Source organism: Sapajus apella, unplaced genomic scaffold (assembly GCF_009761245.1).
Source record: "Sapajus apella isolate SASKATOON/1434 unplaced genomic scaffold, GSC_monkey_1.0 scaffold154, whole genome shotgun sequence".
Lineage (NCBI taxonomy): Eukaryota > Metazoa > Chordata > Mammalia > Primates > Cebidae > Sapajus > Sapajus apella.
Genome location: NW_022437094.1, coordinates 211,927 through 224,505, shown reverse-complemented (window position 1 = coordinate 224,505; position 12,579 = coordinate 211,927). Strand labels below are relative to the sequence as shown.

Sequence of the window (12,579 nt, the reverse complement as noted above, 5' to 3'; positions counted from 1 at the left end):
GAATGCACTAAGGGCAAATAGGATAAAGATATAATTAAGATTTTTCTGGGTTCATCTAATTTAATGCCTCTATATGTATCAATATCTATCTTAAGAACACATTCCAGTAGTATGAATGTCTAATTTAGAAGTGAATCCCACTTCTAAATCCCACCCCAGATACTGAAAATAATGGTAACATGCCAAATCGTGACTCATTACTAGTCACAGAATACACCCCTGTTCAATATCTTTTCATTTTCCTGAACTCTTTTCATTTTCCTAGATGCTAACAGGATAGAGACTCTAGAACACTTAGATCTCTCCTTCTGCAGAAGATTCACACAGCTATTGACAGAATTAGTCCCATAAAATTCTTTTACAAGTTGAGAGATTTAGTCTACATAACGTAGACCACTCAAAACAACAGCTTTTTTTTTTTTTTTTTTTTTTGCTTCTCAGCGAAAACTCCACTTATTCCTCAACTGGGAATAATAAACTAAGATGAGAAGAGGTGAGAGACCAGTGGTCTAGAAGTTCCTTTATGACACAGAGAAGGAGAAATGAGATGAGTCTACTGTCTACTGTGCTATAGATTCCATAAATGGTTCTGTCTTCTGTTTTCAATTTTCAAATGGACATTGAAAAGGTTAGGGCTTTGAGTAATTCTAGTTAGTGTTATTAAATTCCATTTCTCACAGTTCACAGTGCTTCATTTTTTCCTTGGTAGGTAAAGTTAAAGACAATTGCCAGCTTGAAAAAGGTTTTAATACTGCTTAATAGAATAATGTAGGTACATTTCATTGGGTGATATGGAATATATACAATTAACCACTCCTGGACCTCATAAATTCTACTTTCCCTCCCCCTTTTACGCATTCCTTCTCCAGTTGCATACTTTCAATACACTTCAAGCATGGATTACTACCAGAGCTTCCCCACCTGCCATCAGTCAGTTCATATGGTCTAGGTTAACTTTCTTTCAAAATTGTTTGCATATAATTTCCTTGCTCAAAGGCCTACAATGCTTTCCTGTATCCTATCACATTTAGATGTCATATATCTGAATTCTTCTGCCTTGCTTTAAGGCCATAATCTGGCTACATCTTTCCCATCCAACTTTATTCTGTGCCTTTCCAACCAAAAGGTCCACTTCACCTAGAATAACTGTGAAATTCCTTTACTTTCTTAGGACAAAGTTGAAAAAACAAGGAAAAGAAAAATAGACACTGAAATCCCTAACAGCAAAAGTTTATTTACAATTGAAGTTAAGGAATATTTTTAATGCATGCTGAGAAAACAGTAATACTCCAAACTTACAGGTTACTTACTATCTGATAAGGAATACAAGATGATGCTGAGAAAGGCTTTGGCAAATACAACGATTAGAACCAGGTTGCCAGTACATTTAAACACTATTAGAACCTTGTTATCGGAAAACTTACATATCACCTACTTTTATGTTACACTGACTTCATGAACAATTCATCTTCTAACTCCTCAATGGCTATTTAAGTAAATAGCATTCAAGGTTAAACATTAAGACTAGGGAGTAGAGAAGAAATACAGAAGCAATAAGCATCACAACATTTCGGAGCCTACATATATGAATACAACATTAAGATTAATTATGAAACTTTAAATTTTTGTGTGAAACAATATTCATCAATGTTTAGCGCATGAGAAGACACTGCTTTGGTCCATCCACTCTTTCCAGCTTTTCAAAGTGTTTCCTGGCATTGCGGATGTTGATCAGAGTAGCTGCAGAAGCTGAGGGTAGGGGCGGGGAGACATCCAACAGAATTAAGTATGGGCAGCCAAAGGAATGTCTGACTAGTAAAAGCAAATAAACAAAAGAGAGCCAAATCCCTCAATGTATGTCAGAGAACACACAGAAATAGGAGGTCCCAAGTTATCAAGGTTTAATTTTTCCAAATAAGCAGAAGATTTATTCATATTCTAAACACAAAATTTTCCAAAATAAATTTCCAAAATCTTTTGGTTTGGAGCTAAAAGCATAAAACCTGTAAATTTGTTATATTTTAATATTAACTGTAGGAAAAGCCAACGGATGTGAGATTAAACTTCTAGGACCATCCTGAAAATACTGCAAGAACCTTTATTTCAATGGTTGTGACAGTCATGGCCATTATGGTATGGAAGCATCAAACACCCCTTCATGCTCATAGCAAAAATATGAGAATATAGTACATAGGAATATGCAATGATATATAAAATGGTTTGTCATTTAATAGTTTAGAGTTTAGATTGACTAGTCTTTTAAAAATCTATACCATATGGAGCATAAATCATGGATTTGGGTTCTCTTTTCTTTAAAATTCTTGGATTTAGTGACTCGCTTTTTCAAGTACCCATGAAGAAAAACGTAGTACCCTGGAGGTTAAATTATTTTTAAGCTTTAAAATATAAGTCTATTAAATAAAAACTACCACTAGTACTAAAATAGTCTTTTTTTAATTTTGGTAAAATATACATAACACAAAGTTTATTATTTTAATTATTTTTAAGCATACAGTTCATTGGGATTAAGTGCCTTCACACTGTTGTGTAAGCATCCCCACTATAAAACAGCTTTTAAGTATCTAATAAAGTACTACCTCTGGGACAACTGTTTAAAGAATATGTGGCTTTGAACCTAGGTCAGCTAAGTTTAAACTTACGAATGGACGGATCAGACATCACAACCATCACATAAGTGTTGGATGTAAAGATGTCAATGAAAGCAGCGAAGTTAGAATTCCTGACTTCCATACTCTGGAAAGAGGCAGCCAGCTTGCTATAGGAAAAAGAAGAAAAGTGAGTAAAGAACAAAATAATAACACCGTAACAACCTCTTTATCATTTATGTTAAACATTTTTTATAGCATTATACCTCAATTCACCACTTCATTAAGATGGTTACTCACTAACTCCACTTTTTCCAAGGAAACTTTTATGCTGAATTTATCATATTTTGAAAAGTAACTGGGACAAAAGTGGGCTAGGATTTGATTTTTTTTTAAATTTTAATTTATTTTTTTACGAGTCAGAGTCTCACTCTGTCACCCAGACTGGAGTGCAGTCTGGCTCACTGCAGCATCGAAATCCTGGTTCAAGTGATCCTTCTGCCTAAGTCTCCCACGTAGCTGGGACTACAGAGGTGCATGCCACCACATCTGGCTAAAGCACTTGAAACTGACTGTGAAATGAAAATTGGCTTAGACCTAGATCCATGTTTAAAATCATGTTTCAAAAGACGTCTCCAGTATTTAATAAGCATCTTAAGTTGAAATTTCCTTATCATTGAAATTAATACATGTATCTTTTCAGAGTTACATTTAAATTCAAGAAATGATCCTATTTCTTTGAAAACAAACAAGGCAACTATATTTGCTTATCATTGGCTATTTCTTCTTAAAAATGTTAGCGTTACAACATTCCAGAAAGTCTCAAAGTGTACTAAGGCATAAAGACAGTAAGCTTATACTGTTGTTCTGGCATCAAACTTTTATCAGGGTAAGGATTTTGATTATTAAATCTTTGCTAAATTACGATGTTCAGCCATTCTTTTCCTATATTCACAATGCTATGATTCAAATTTTATTTAATGAAAGCTAATACAATATGATTAAACACTTCTAGATTCTCTATTCTGTACCATTTCTGAATCAGTACCTCACTATTTTAATTACTTAAAATAGTAAATACTTAAAGTAGTAATTTTAGATAAATTTTGGTATTCAGTATGGCAAATTTTCCTTCATTCCTTCTTCTTTTTCAAAACTCTCTTCGATATTCTGTTTATTTCTTCCCAGATAGTATCAATCATCTCAAAAGGATATTCTGTTTGGATATTTTTCATATGCTTCTTCTGTACCAGCTGAGTTTGCATTAAAGGACAAGGACCTGCACTTCGGTCAACTGGAGGCCCCTTAGAATTTAGCTTTCTCTTTGATTGAAGGAACTATTCTGAATATAGAAGTAAACTATAGTTATTTGAACTTCTATAAAATGACAACAATTTTTTCAAGAGATAAGGAGATCATACCTACAAGATCTCTTACCTGCAGCTCAGCTTGAACTGCTTAATAATGTTGCTTATTTTCTCAAATCTATGGGCATCACGCTGTTCTTTACACTGATAGTGAGAAATTACCTATAAAAAAAAAATATTGTCCTTTGAATCCATGCAAAACAGTCATCCTCTGCTACTCCTCAAAGCAGACATTTGTCAGTCCCTTGGTCACTCTAGTTTTCAAGGTAGACTTGGGAGCTACCTGGCTTGTTTTTTCTTTTCCTCTGTCCTATATCTTACCAACATTCTGTGTGATTTCAACATCCATTTGGATGGCCCATCTAGTACCGTTTGGTTTTAATTTTATTAAATCATTTAAGTATTGCCTATTTTGGTTCACTGCTATTTTTTCTAACTTTAATCACTAAATATTCATTTTATTTCAATATTTCACAATAGTCTTTGATTTTTAAAAAGTATAAATCAAAAAGAAAAACAAATAAAAATTACTAGCTGTTCTCGAAGAGTATATCATGTGTTTAATTTTAATAAGGACCAAGCTAACCAAATAGCTTTTGGAACTATATCTTAAAAGCTTAACTGGTTGATTCTAATCCCTGAGGACTATTTACAAATGAGCTTATTCAGGATGGACACCCACACCAGCTGAAAATACTTTTTCTAACATTTTCAGATTTTAATAAAACCACACAAGTATTACCTAAAGGCTGAATATACCAGTGCAGAGTAGGAAGCAAAACTGAGTCACTCACCAGAAGAAAACTCACAGGCAAATTCCATGACACAATGTGAACATTTCAAAACATAATTTCTAAACCAATGGAAGAACAAATTCCCCTTGCTTGACTTCACCCCACCTCAGTGAAAATGTTCAGTCACCTTTAAACTTGGTCTCAAGAGAAACAAAAACTACGTGTTACTTTTAGTGAGGAACAGGGAGATTATATTAGGTTAACCTCTACAACCATGTGTGGCAGAACATGCTAGGAGAATACTGCGGAAGAAGGTTTTGGTCCTGCCACGTATGTCAAGATGGAATAGCTTTCTTGCTCACTGCTACTTACACTAGAAGGAAAAACAGGCTCAGGGTAGCACAGTTCCAAGCAAGTGACCTCTGCCAGTGGGCTGAGACAAAAAGATACTCTAATTAGGACTCCTTGCCCATCTGTACCAGCTAGCAAGAAGGATGGCTCCCAAATACTTCTAGGGTTACAAATAATATTTCCACAAATGGAGAGGGGAAAATTGTACTTTGGATTCTCTGCCCTGTTGTTATAGTAGCAAAAGGAATCAATATTTAATAGTTTATCAACTAAATGCCAAGGCTTGCTAGGTGCTCAATGTTCCTGTGGCCCATTTTAATCTGCACAATAAACCTATGATACAGATATTTGTAGAAGGAAAACAAGCCCCTAGAGATGAAGAATTGTTTCTAAAATCACCAAGCATTGGCAAGGCTCAGAAAAAAATTATTCACTGGGAACTGCTCTTAGAGTTATATTTACCAAGGCTAATTAGCAATTACTTATGCAGTGTGTTGTGAAATCTTAAATTAGTTTCTATTATTGCTGTTTTTAAAATGTATTTACAAATACATTACCAGTTTTTGCATCCCCCTTTCAGGGCTATATACACAGTAAGCTCCAATATAGTTGCTAAGTTCAATTTACAAGAAAAATTAAAATACCAACATGCCTCTTTCCCTCTCTAATTCTTCATGTGAACTCCTATGTCACTGAGATGACCATAACATCTCTTCTATGTTAAAAGTTTTCAGTCAGTCTTTTAGAGAAAAGGATAGGATGTGAGTTTTCTCAAAAGGAAAATATCCCACATTTCATAATAAAAGTCCACAGGAAATAGGAATCCATTAACACAAATGAACAGTTATTAGCACAAATAATCTGAGCTCTCTAGTAAGACATACCTGCAAAAATCTAAGGTTCACTAACTTCTAAAGAACTACACACCAAAGAGCTTCCTTCAGGTCACTTGCTGACAATACTATTTTACAAATAAGGCTGTACATGCTGAAGTTGACAAGAGGAAAAAAGATTCTTCCTGAAAGCAGTGACATGCTATTCTCTGTTGCTGAAAACAAAGAAGGTACAGTGTGAAGTTCATCTGCAACAGAGAAAGTTCTTACCAGAAAAGTGGCTCTCTCAAACAGAAGTACTTCATCTGCTTCGATAATTTCAGCAAAATTCCTTAGGTTCATTTCTAGCTGCTGAACATTGGGAATCAGCTGATAAACTATGCTGGACCAAGCCTAACAGAACAGAAACACAGTGTACTATTATTAACAGCTAGCCAGTCCCAGACCTTTGAAATGAGTAAGTACACTATAACATGTGGACAGCAAAATATGATGATAATCCAGTCCCAAACAAAGACTGACATTAAATATGATATAACACAAATGAAATGAGAAAATGAAGCTAGCATCTGATTTTTACTCTTGAGTTGAAATTTTTTAAAGTTCAGACACTTTTGAAAAATGCTGGAGAAACTTCTTTCCACTGATAATTGGAAGCAAACAAATATTTAATGCTATCATGTTGCCTTAGGAACAAAGTTGAAAAATATGATCTACTGTGCTTAGAAACTTCTAATCTAATCATTAAACAAAGATTTAAGTCCAACAGTGTAGATTTCTCTAAAGATCAGAACCTAATGATGCTATATTTAACATACACCCAAAAATCAATTTTATGAAAATAGCAGAGCCACATAGACAAATGGGCCCTCCCCTCAATGGAATAATATACCATTACAAGAGAAACTAGTGGCATTATCATTCCCAAAGGTCTGTTGTTATCTGCATAAATTATTGATCAATTGAATTCAAAATGGTTTGTGTGTTTGCCTAAAACTGACTTCATCCAGGAGTATGACTAATGTAAGCAGTTGAAATTAACTACACTCTCCCTCTATTCTTGTAGGCTCTTTGATTTGTATTTTCATAATACTTCCTTCACTCTCACTCCAATTTGTCTGGTAAGGTGTACTTTGTTCTTCTCTCCCCTACGAGAGGGCAGGAACCTGGTCTTAGTCATTTGTGTATCCAACAGCATCAAGCAGGTATGTAATGAGTGCTTGTTGAATAAAACTTAATATAAAAATTTAAGTCAGCTCTATGCAACATGGATGTAAGAGATAGAAGTGCCATGTCTCTGTTCCAATTAATTTTATTACTTAGGCATGAGGGTTCAGGTTCCAAGTTCCCAGGTCGGTGTTAATGTCACTGCTGAATTTACCTTGGAGAAGGCACCAAAGCTAACCACAGCAGAGACATTGTCACTCACAGCAGTGTTGTGATTAGCCAATTGTCTTTGGTCGTGTTATGTATTGCCATCCTTCACACCGCAGTTGGTTCTTATCAGTGCGTCATGTCCATCCTTATTCACGGTTACCTGTTCTATGGGAATAAGGCTTTGAGAGAAATTCGGCCCATATTAATCTAGAACAGTATTTCCTAGACAGGTATCTCAAAATGATCTGTTATTAGAGTGAAGCTGGGTCAACATAATATTGGGGAAAATGAATTAGTTAAAAAAAAAAAAAAAAGCAATGCTATTTAAAAGTCCAATGGTTTTTCTCCTTGGCATGTCAGGTTTCTGTGCTTTTGGTTGTAGATACTTGTCAGATGCCGTTGACACTGAGTCTTTAGCTACCAGTGACAGAGAAGGGTGCTTTCCTACCCAGAGTCAGACTTGTCAATGGATACCAGAAACAGTCTGAAGAAAAGGGTTAACTATAGGAGGATCCAAAAGGAGCTAGTCCTTCAAATAACTACATCCGTAGGAGAAAGGGAGGAATCAGGCTAAGGAGCATATGTGCCCAGTAAGGTAATTTCAGCATCATCCATAACAAAACTATTGTTGTAACCTGTATAATTAGTGTAAGCAGTGTGGTATCCATTCCAGCAATGGGAACAGTACTTCTGGTTGAAAGAATGCTCGTCTCCAATTTGGCATGAATGTTGAAGCTATCATATCATATGCTAGGCATAACATGTCTGATTCTAAGACTCCTTCTCCAGTCTCTTCCCTAAATATTTTCATTTTATTGCCATCCAAACTTAGGCAAACTAGTTTATATCGTGTAGTGTACCTGAATACTAGATACAACTCCAATCAGCATTGAGACCACAACAGGTCAAAATGGATGATGGCCAGTAAGTGAAACCTCTGCATATCACAAAGACCAGTATCAAATTAATCATGACCAAACCAGCTAATTCAGTGTGATTTGGTAACTATGTCGACCCAATCTGGTATCAAAACCCAAGTCTCTTAAAGTTTGATATTCTTCAAACAATTTGTTGCAGATTATTTCTCTTTTTAGTACAACAAATCTAGGTGGCTATGAAATAGTTTAAAATCTTTTAGTTTTGTTAATATTCTTCTAGTTTTTTTTTCATGCTCTTAAAATGAGGGAACTCAGGGAGACATACACACCTTATAGAGAGTTTCATCCCAGATAGATGTTCGGAAACAAGAACATTCCAATGGGCGAGACAAACGCCTCAAATCTTCTTCTCGCTCTTTAAAAATCTAAATTAAAAAGCCCAACATACTGATCAACATGTAATAGTGCTCATCTTTCAGTCTAAGATGAAGTTATTTTATCCTATTTTAACCAGAGTTTTTATTCCTTTCTAAGAGGAATTTCAAGTATGTCTATTTCACAAACTAAGATGGCAGAAATTGTTTCAGGTCAGATCTGAAGTGCAATAGCTAGAATTCTTCAGTCCTATCCTGCTTATGCTGAATACTCACTATGAGCACTATGTTTATAAATAAAGCTTATCATACAGAAGAGTCTTATTAAAATATATCAAACATTCCAAGTCACCAAATCTGGGTCATTTTAAGATAGTTATACCCATATCAAGAATTTATAAATGAAAATATTTTAACCTTTGTATATATATTTCTCTCTGACACATATATACATATGGAAAAATATCTATATAAACATATACACAGATATTTTGCCAGGAGTCAGTGGGTTAGTGTTAAATATGTACATATACACTGTGATTATTAATTTTACGTGTCAAGTTAGCAAGGCCATGGTACCCAGACATTTGGTTAAACACCAATCCATATGTTGTTGCAAAGGCATTTTTCAGTTAAGATTAACATTTAAATCAGTAGACTCTGTAGACTCTGAGTAAAGTAGTTTATTCTCTATAATGTGGGTGGGCCTCATCCAATCAGTTGAAGGCCTTAAGAGAAAAAGCCTGACATTTCCCCAAGAAAAAAGAATTCTGCCTCAATGCTTTCTCACTTGAACCACAAAATTAACTGCATTAACTCTTCCATGGGTCTCCAGTCTGTCGGCCTGCCCTGCAAATTTTGGACTTGCTAGTCTTTACAATTAGTTGAGAAAATTCCTTAAAATCAGTCTCAATCTTTCTCAATCTCTCTCTCCCCCCACCACCCCTGCCACACACATATGTATGTACATGCGTATTCACATATTCTATTAATTCTGTTATTCTGGAGAATCCTAACACAGACCTTAGTAATGACAGTGATTCTAGAGAAGAATCTTAAGGATGGTTTCTAAATTGGTTCTGTGGTTAGTTCTCTAATCTGATTAGATTTAAAGGCCCTAATGACTCTTTCCAGTAGAAAAAAAAGAGTACTGATAATCCATAATGTGACGTGGCAGCAGAGCACAAAATACCACCACTGGATATTCCTAATAAAATACTTTTGAGAGGCAAGGTTTCAGGTGACCACATATATAATTTTGAATGAGATTGGCTGGCTGATGCTAATTGTGCTGAACAAAGTAGAGAAAGGATGAGCTAAGAGATTTGAATTATTAGTATAAGTACTTTATGAATGACCATAAAGTTTCTATGACTGCCCTGAAAAAAAACTCTTACCCATATAGTTGCAGAGCTGAGACTGATGAAAACCAAATTCAGAATCTCATTCTTTAAGTGGATGAATTACAATGTAAACTAAATTCACAACCTCACAGGTTGCTTGCTAATAAAGTGAGGGCACTGACCAGGAAGAAATAGGATTCTAAAATTTGGAATGGAGGTTATTTGGGAAGATCCTGATGAAGCTGGCAAAATTGAACTCTTAAATTCTGAGTCTTCTTTGCCAGTAGAAGAAGCCACTCCATCCGTATCTGAGATTAACTTTATTTGGCCTGAGACACCCCTGAGGTATCTGCCATGCAAGGCACTCCTGATTCACCCCCACGACTCCTCTTTGCTTCTAGACCTATAATTAATTCAAGTCTCAGCAGACTCCTAAAGGTGAGGTGTGAAGTGTGACCCATAAGGAATTATGCTCTACTCCATAGTACTACATAATTTCTCCAATTTACACAGACAAAAGCCAAGGAAATATGTATAGGAATAGATATTAAATGTATGGGATAATGGTGAAAAAATATAAAGTTGGATTAGGCTGAATTTACTGATACGAGCTCATTAAGCAGCAGTTCCACACTTCCACACTTAATGTTGCAGCCCATAGGGTAAGAACGAGCTTTAACAGTTTGTTTGAACAGCTGGATGAAACATGGACTAAAAGGTGGCCTAAACGACATGAAGTTGAAATGCCAGAACTGCCTTGGTATACTCTAGAAGAAGAGGTCCATAGGAGAAGAGGCTTTAGGGACACTGGAATGTTCAAGTATTAAAAGGTTTATTTAAGGCCTACTCACCAAACCTGGGAGGTTCTAGAAGACACACCTTTCTCTCATCATGACTGTGAAAAATAACTTTGTGAGGGCAGCCCTAGCTCAGATCTGTCTCATGTAGGTCCAGTGCGTCCTTGCAACCTTCTTGTGGGTTATTTTCCCTGTTCCATAGTACATAATTGAAAGAGACATACTCAACAACTGTCAGAATCCCTCATTGGTTCCTTGACCTGCGAAGTGAAGGTTATTGTGGTGGAAGAGCCAGGCAGAACCCATTAGAATGACTTCTACCTGGGAAAATGGTAATCAAAAGCAATACTGCATATTCCTGGAGGGATTGCAGAGGTTAGGGCCACCATCAAAGACTTGAAAGATGCAGAGTTGGTGATTCCCACCATATCCTCCTTCAACTCTCCTATTCAGCCTGTGTAGAAGACAGATGACTCCTGGACAGTGGATTATCACAAACTTAACTAATGATGACTGCCATTATAGCTGCTGTGCTAAATGTGGTTTCATTGCTTGGACAAATTAACACATCCCCTGGTACCCGTATGCAGCTAGTTTTCTAACAAATGCTCTTTTCTCCACACCTGTCTTTATTAAGGCCCACCATAAGTACACTCTAAGTTGTTTGCTTTCAGGGGGCAAATCCAGCAATACCACTGTCCTGCTGCAGAGGTATATCAGCTCTCTAGTCCTATGTCATAATTTGTTTCACAAGAACCTTGACCATCTTTCTCTTTTACAAGATATTAGGCTAGTCCATTACACTGATGACATTATGCTGATTGGACCTAATGAGTGAGAAGCAGCAACTACATTTGACTTACTGGTAACATAGCTGCATGTCAGAGGATGGGAAATCTGACAGAAATTCAGGGGCCTTCTACCTCAGTGGAATTTCTAGGAGTGCAGTGATATGGAGACATATCCCTTGTAAGGTGAAGGATAACTTGTTGCATCCTACAACCCAGAAAGAGGCACAACATGTAGTAAGCCTGTTTGGATTTTGGAGGCAACACAGTCTTCATTTGGCTGTGTTACTCTGGCCCATTTACCAAGTGACCCAAAAACCTGACAGTTTTGAGTGGGTCCCAGAACAGAAAGTGGCTCTACACAACAGATTCAGGCTGCTATTCAAGCTGCTTTACCACTTGGGTCATATGATCCAGCACATCCAATGGTGCTTGAAGTGTCAATGGCAGATAGCAATGCCATTTGGAGTCACTGGCAAGCACCCACAGGTGAATTGGAGCACATCCCTTCACGACATTGAATCAAAGCCCAGCTGTTGTTCACAGATAACTATACTCCTTTTGGGAAATAGTTCTTGGTTTGTTATTATGTCTTAGTATAGACTGAATACTTAATCAGGGGCCACTAAGTTACCATGAGACCTGAGCTACTACTCATCATGAACTGGGTGTTATTTGACCTACCAAGCCATAAAATTGTGCATACACAGTAGGACTCCATCACCAAATTAAAGTGGTATATATGAGATCAGGCTAAAGTAGGACTTGGATGAATACTTAAGGAACATTGCCACAGTCCCCATTCCTGCTATATTACCCTCTCTCTGTTGTTTTTTTTTTTTTTCTCACTCTGTTGCTCAAGCTGGAGTACAGTGGCATAGTCTCTGCTCACTGCAACCTCTGCCTCCAAGGTTCAAGCGATTCTTGTGCCTCAGCCTCCTGAGTTGCTGGGACTATAGGCACATGGCGCACGCCACTACACCCAGCTAATTTTTGTATTTTTAGTAGAGGTGGGGTTTTGCCATGTTGGCCAGCCTGGTCTTGAATTTCTGACCTCAAGTGATCCGCCCACCTCAGCCTCCCAAAGGGCTGGGATTATAGGCATGAGCCACCATGCCTGGCCTATACTAC

At 36.7% G+C, this 12,579-nt stretch overlaps 1 protein-coding gene across 5 annotated transcripts in view; it reads right to left on the bottom strand.

Annotated features, from left to right (window-relative positions):
* Positions 1-410: 410 nt before the first annotated feature.
* Positions 411-12,579, bottom strand: part of RRAGB (Ras related GTP binding B) — a 49,504-nt gene continuing 37,335 nt past the window's right edge. For 3 of the 5 annotated variants that reach the window (XM_032266104.1, XM_032266101.1, XM_032266103.1), the window contains exons 7-11: positions 8,476-8,571; positions 6,162-6,284; positions 4,044-4,135; positions 2,661-2,776; positions 411-1,749 (exon numbers count right to left, since the gene is read on the bottom strand). In XM_032266104.1, the coding sequence (XP_032121995.1) occupies positions 1,652-1,749; positions 2,661-2,776; positions 4,044-4,135; positions 6,162-6,284; positions 8,476-8,571 (525 nt within the window). In that variant the 3' untranslated portion in view covers positions 411-1,651. The remainder of the gene's footprint in view (positions 1,750-2,660; positions 2,777-4,043; positions 4,136-6,161; positions 6,285-8,475; positions 8,572-12,579) is intronic. The other 2 variants (XM_032266102.1, XM_032266106.1) reach the window with 1 other exon arrangement.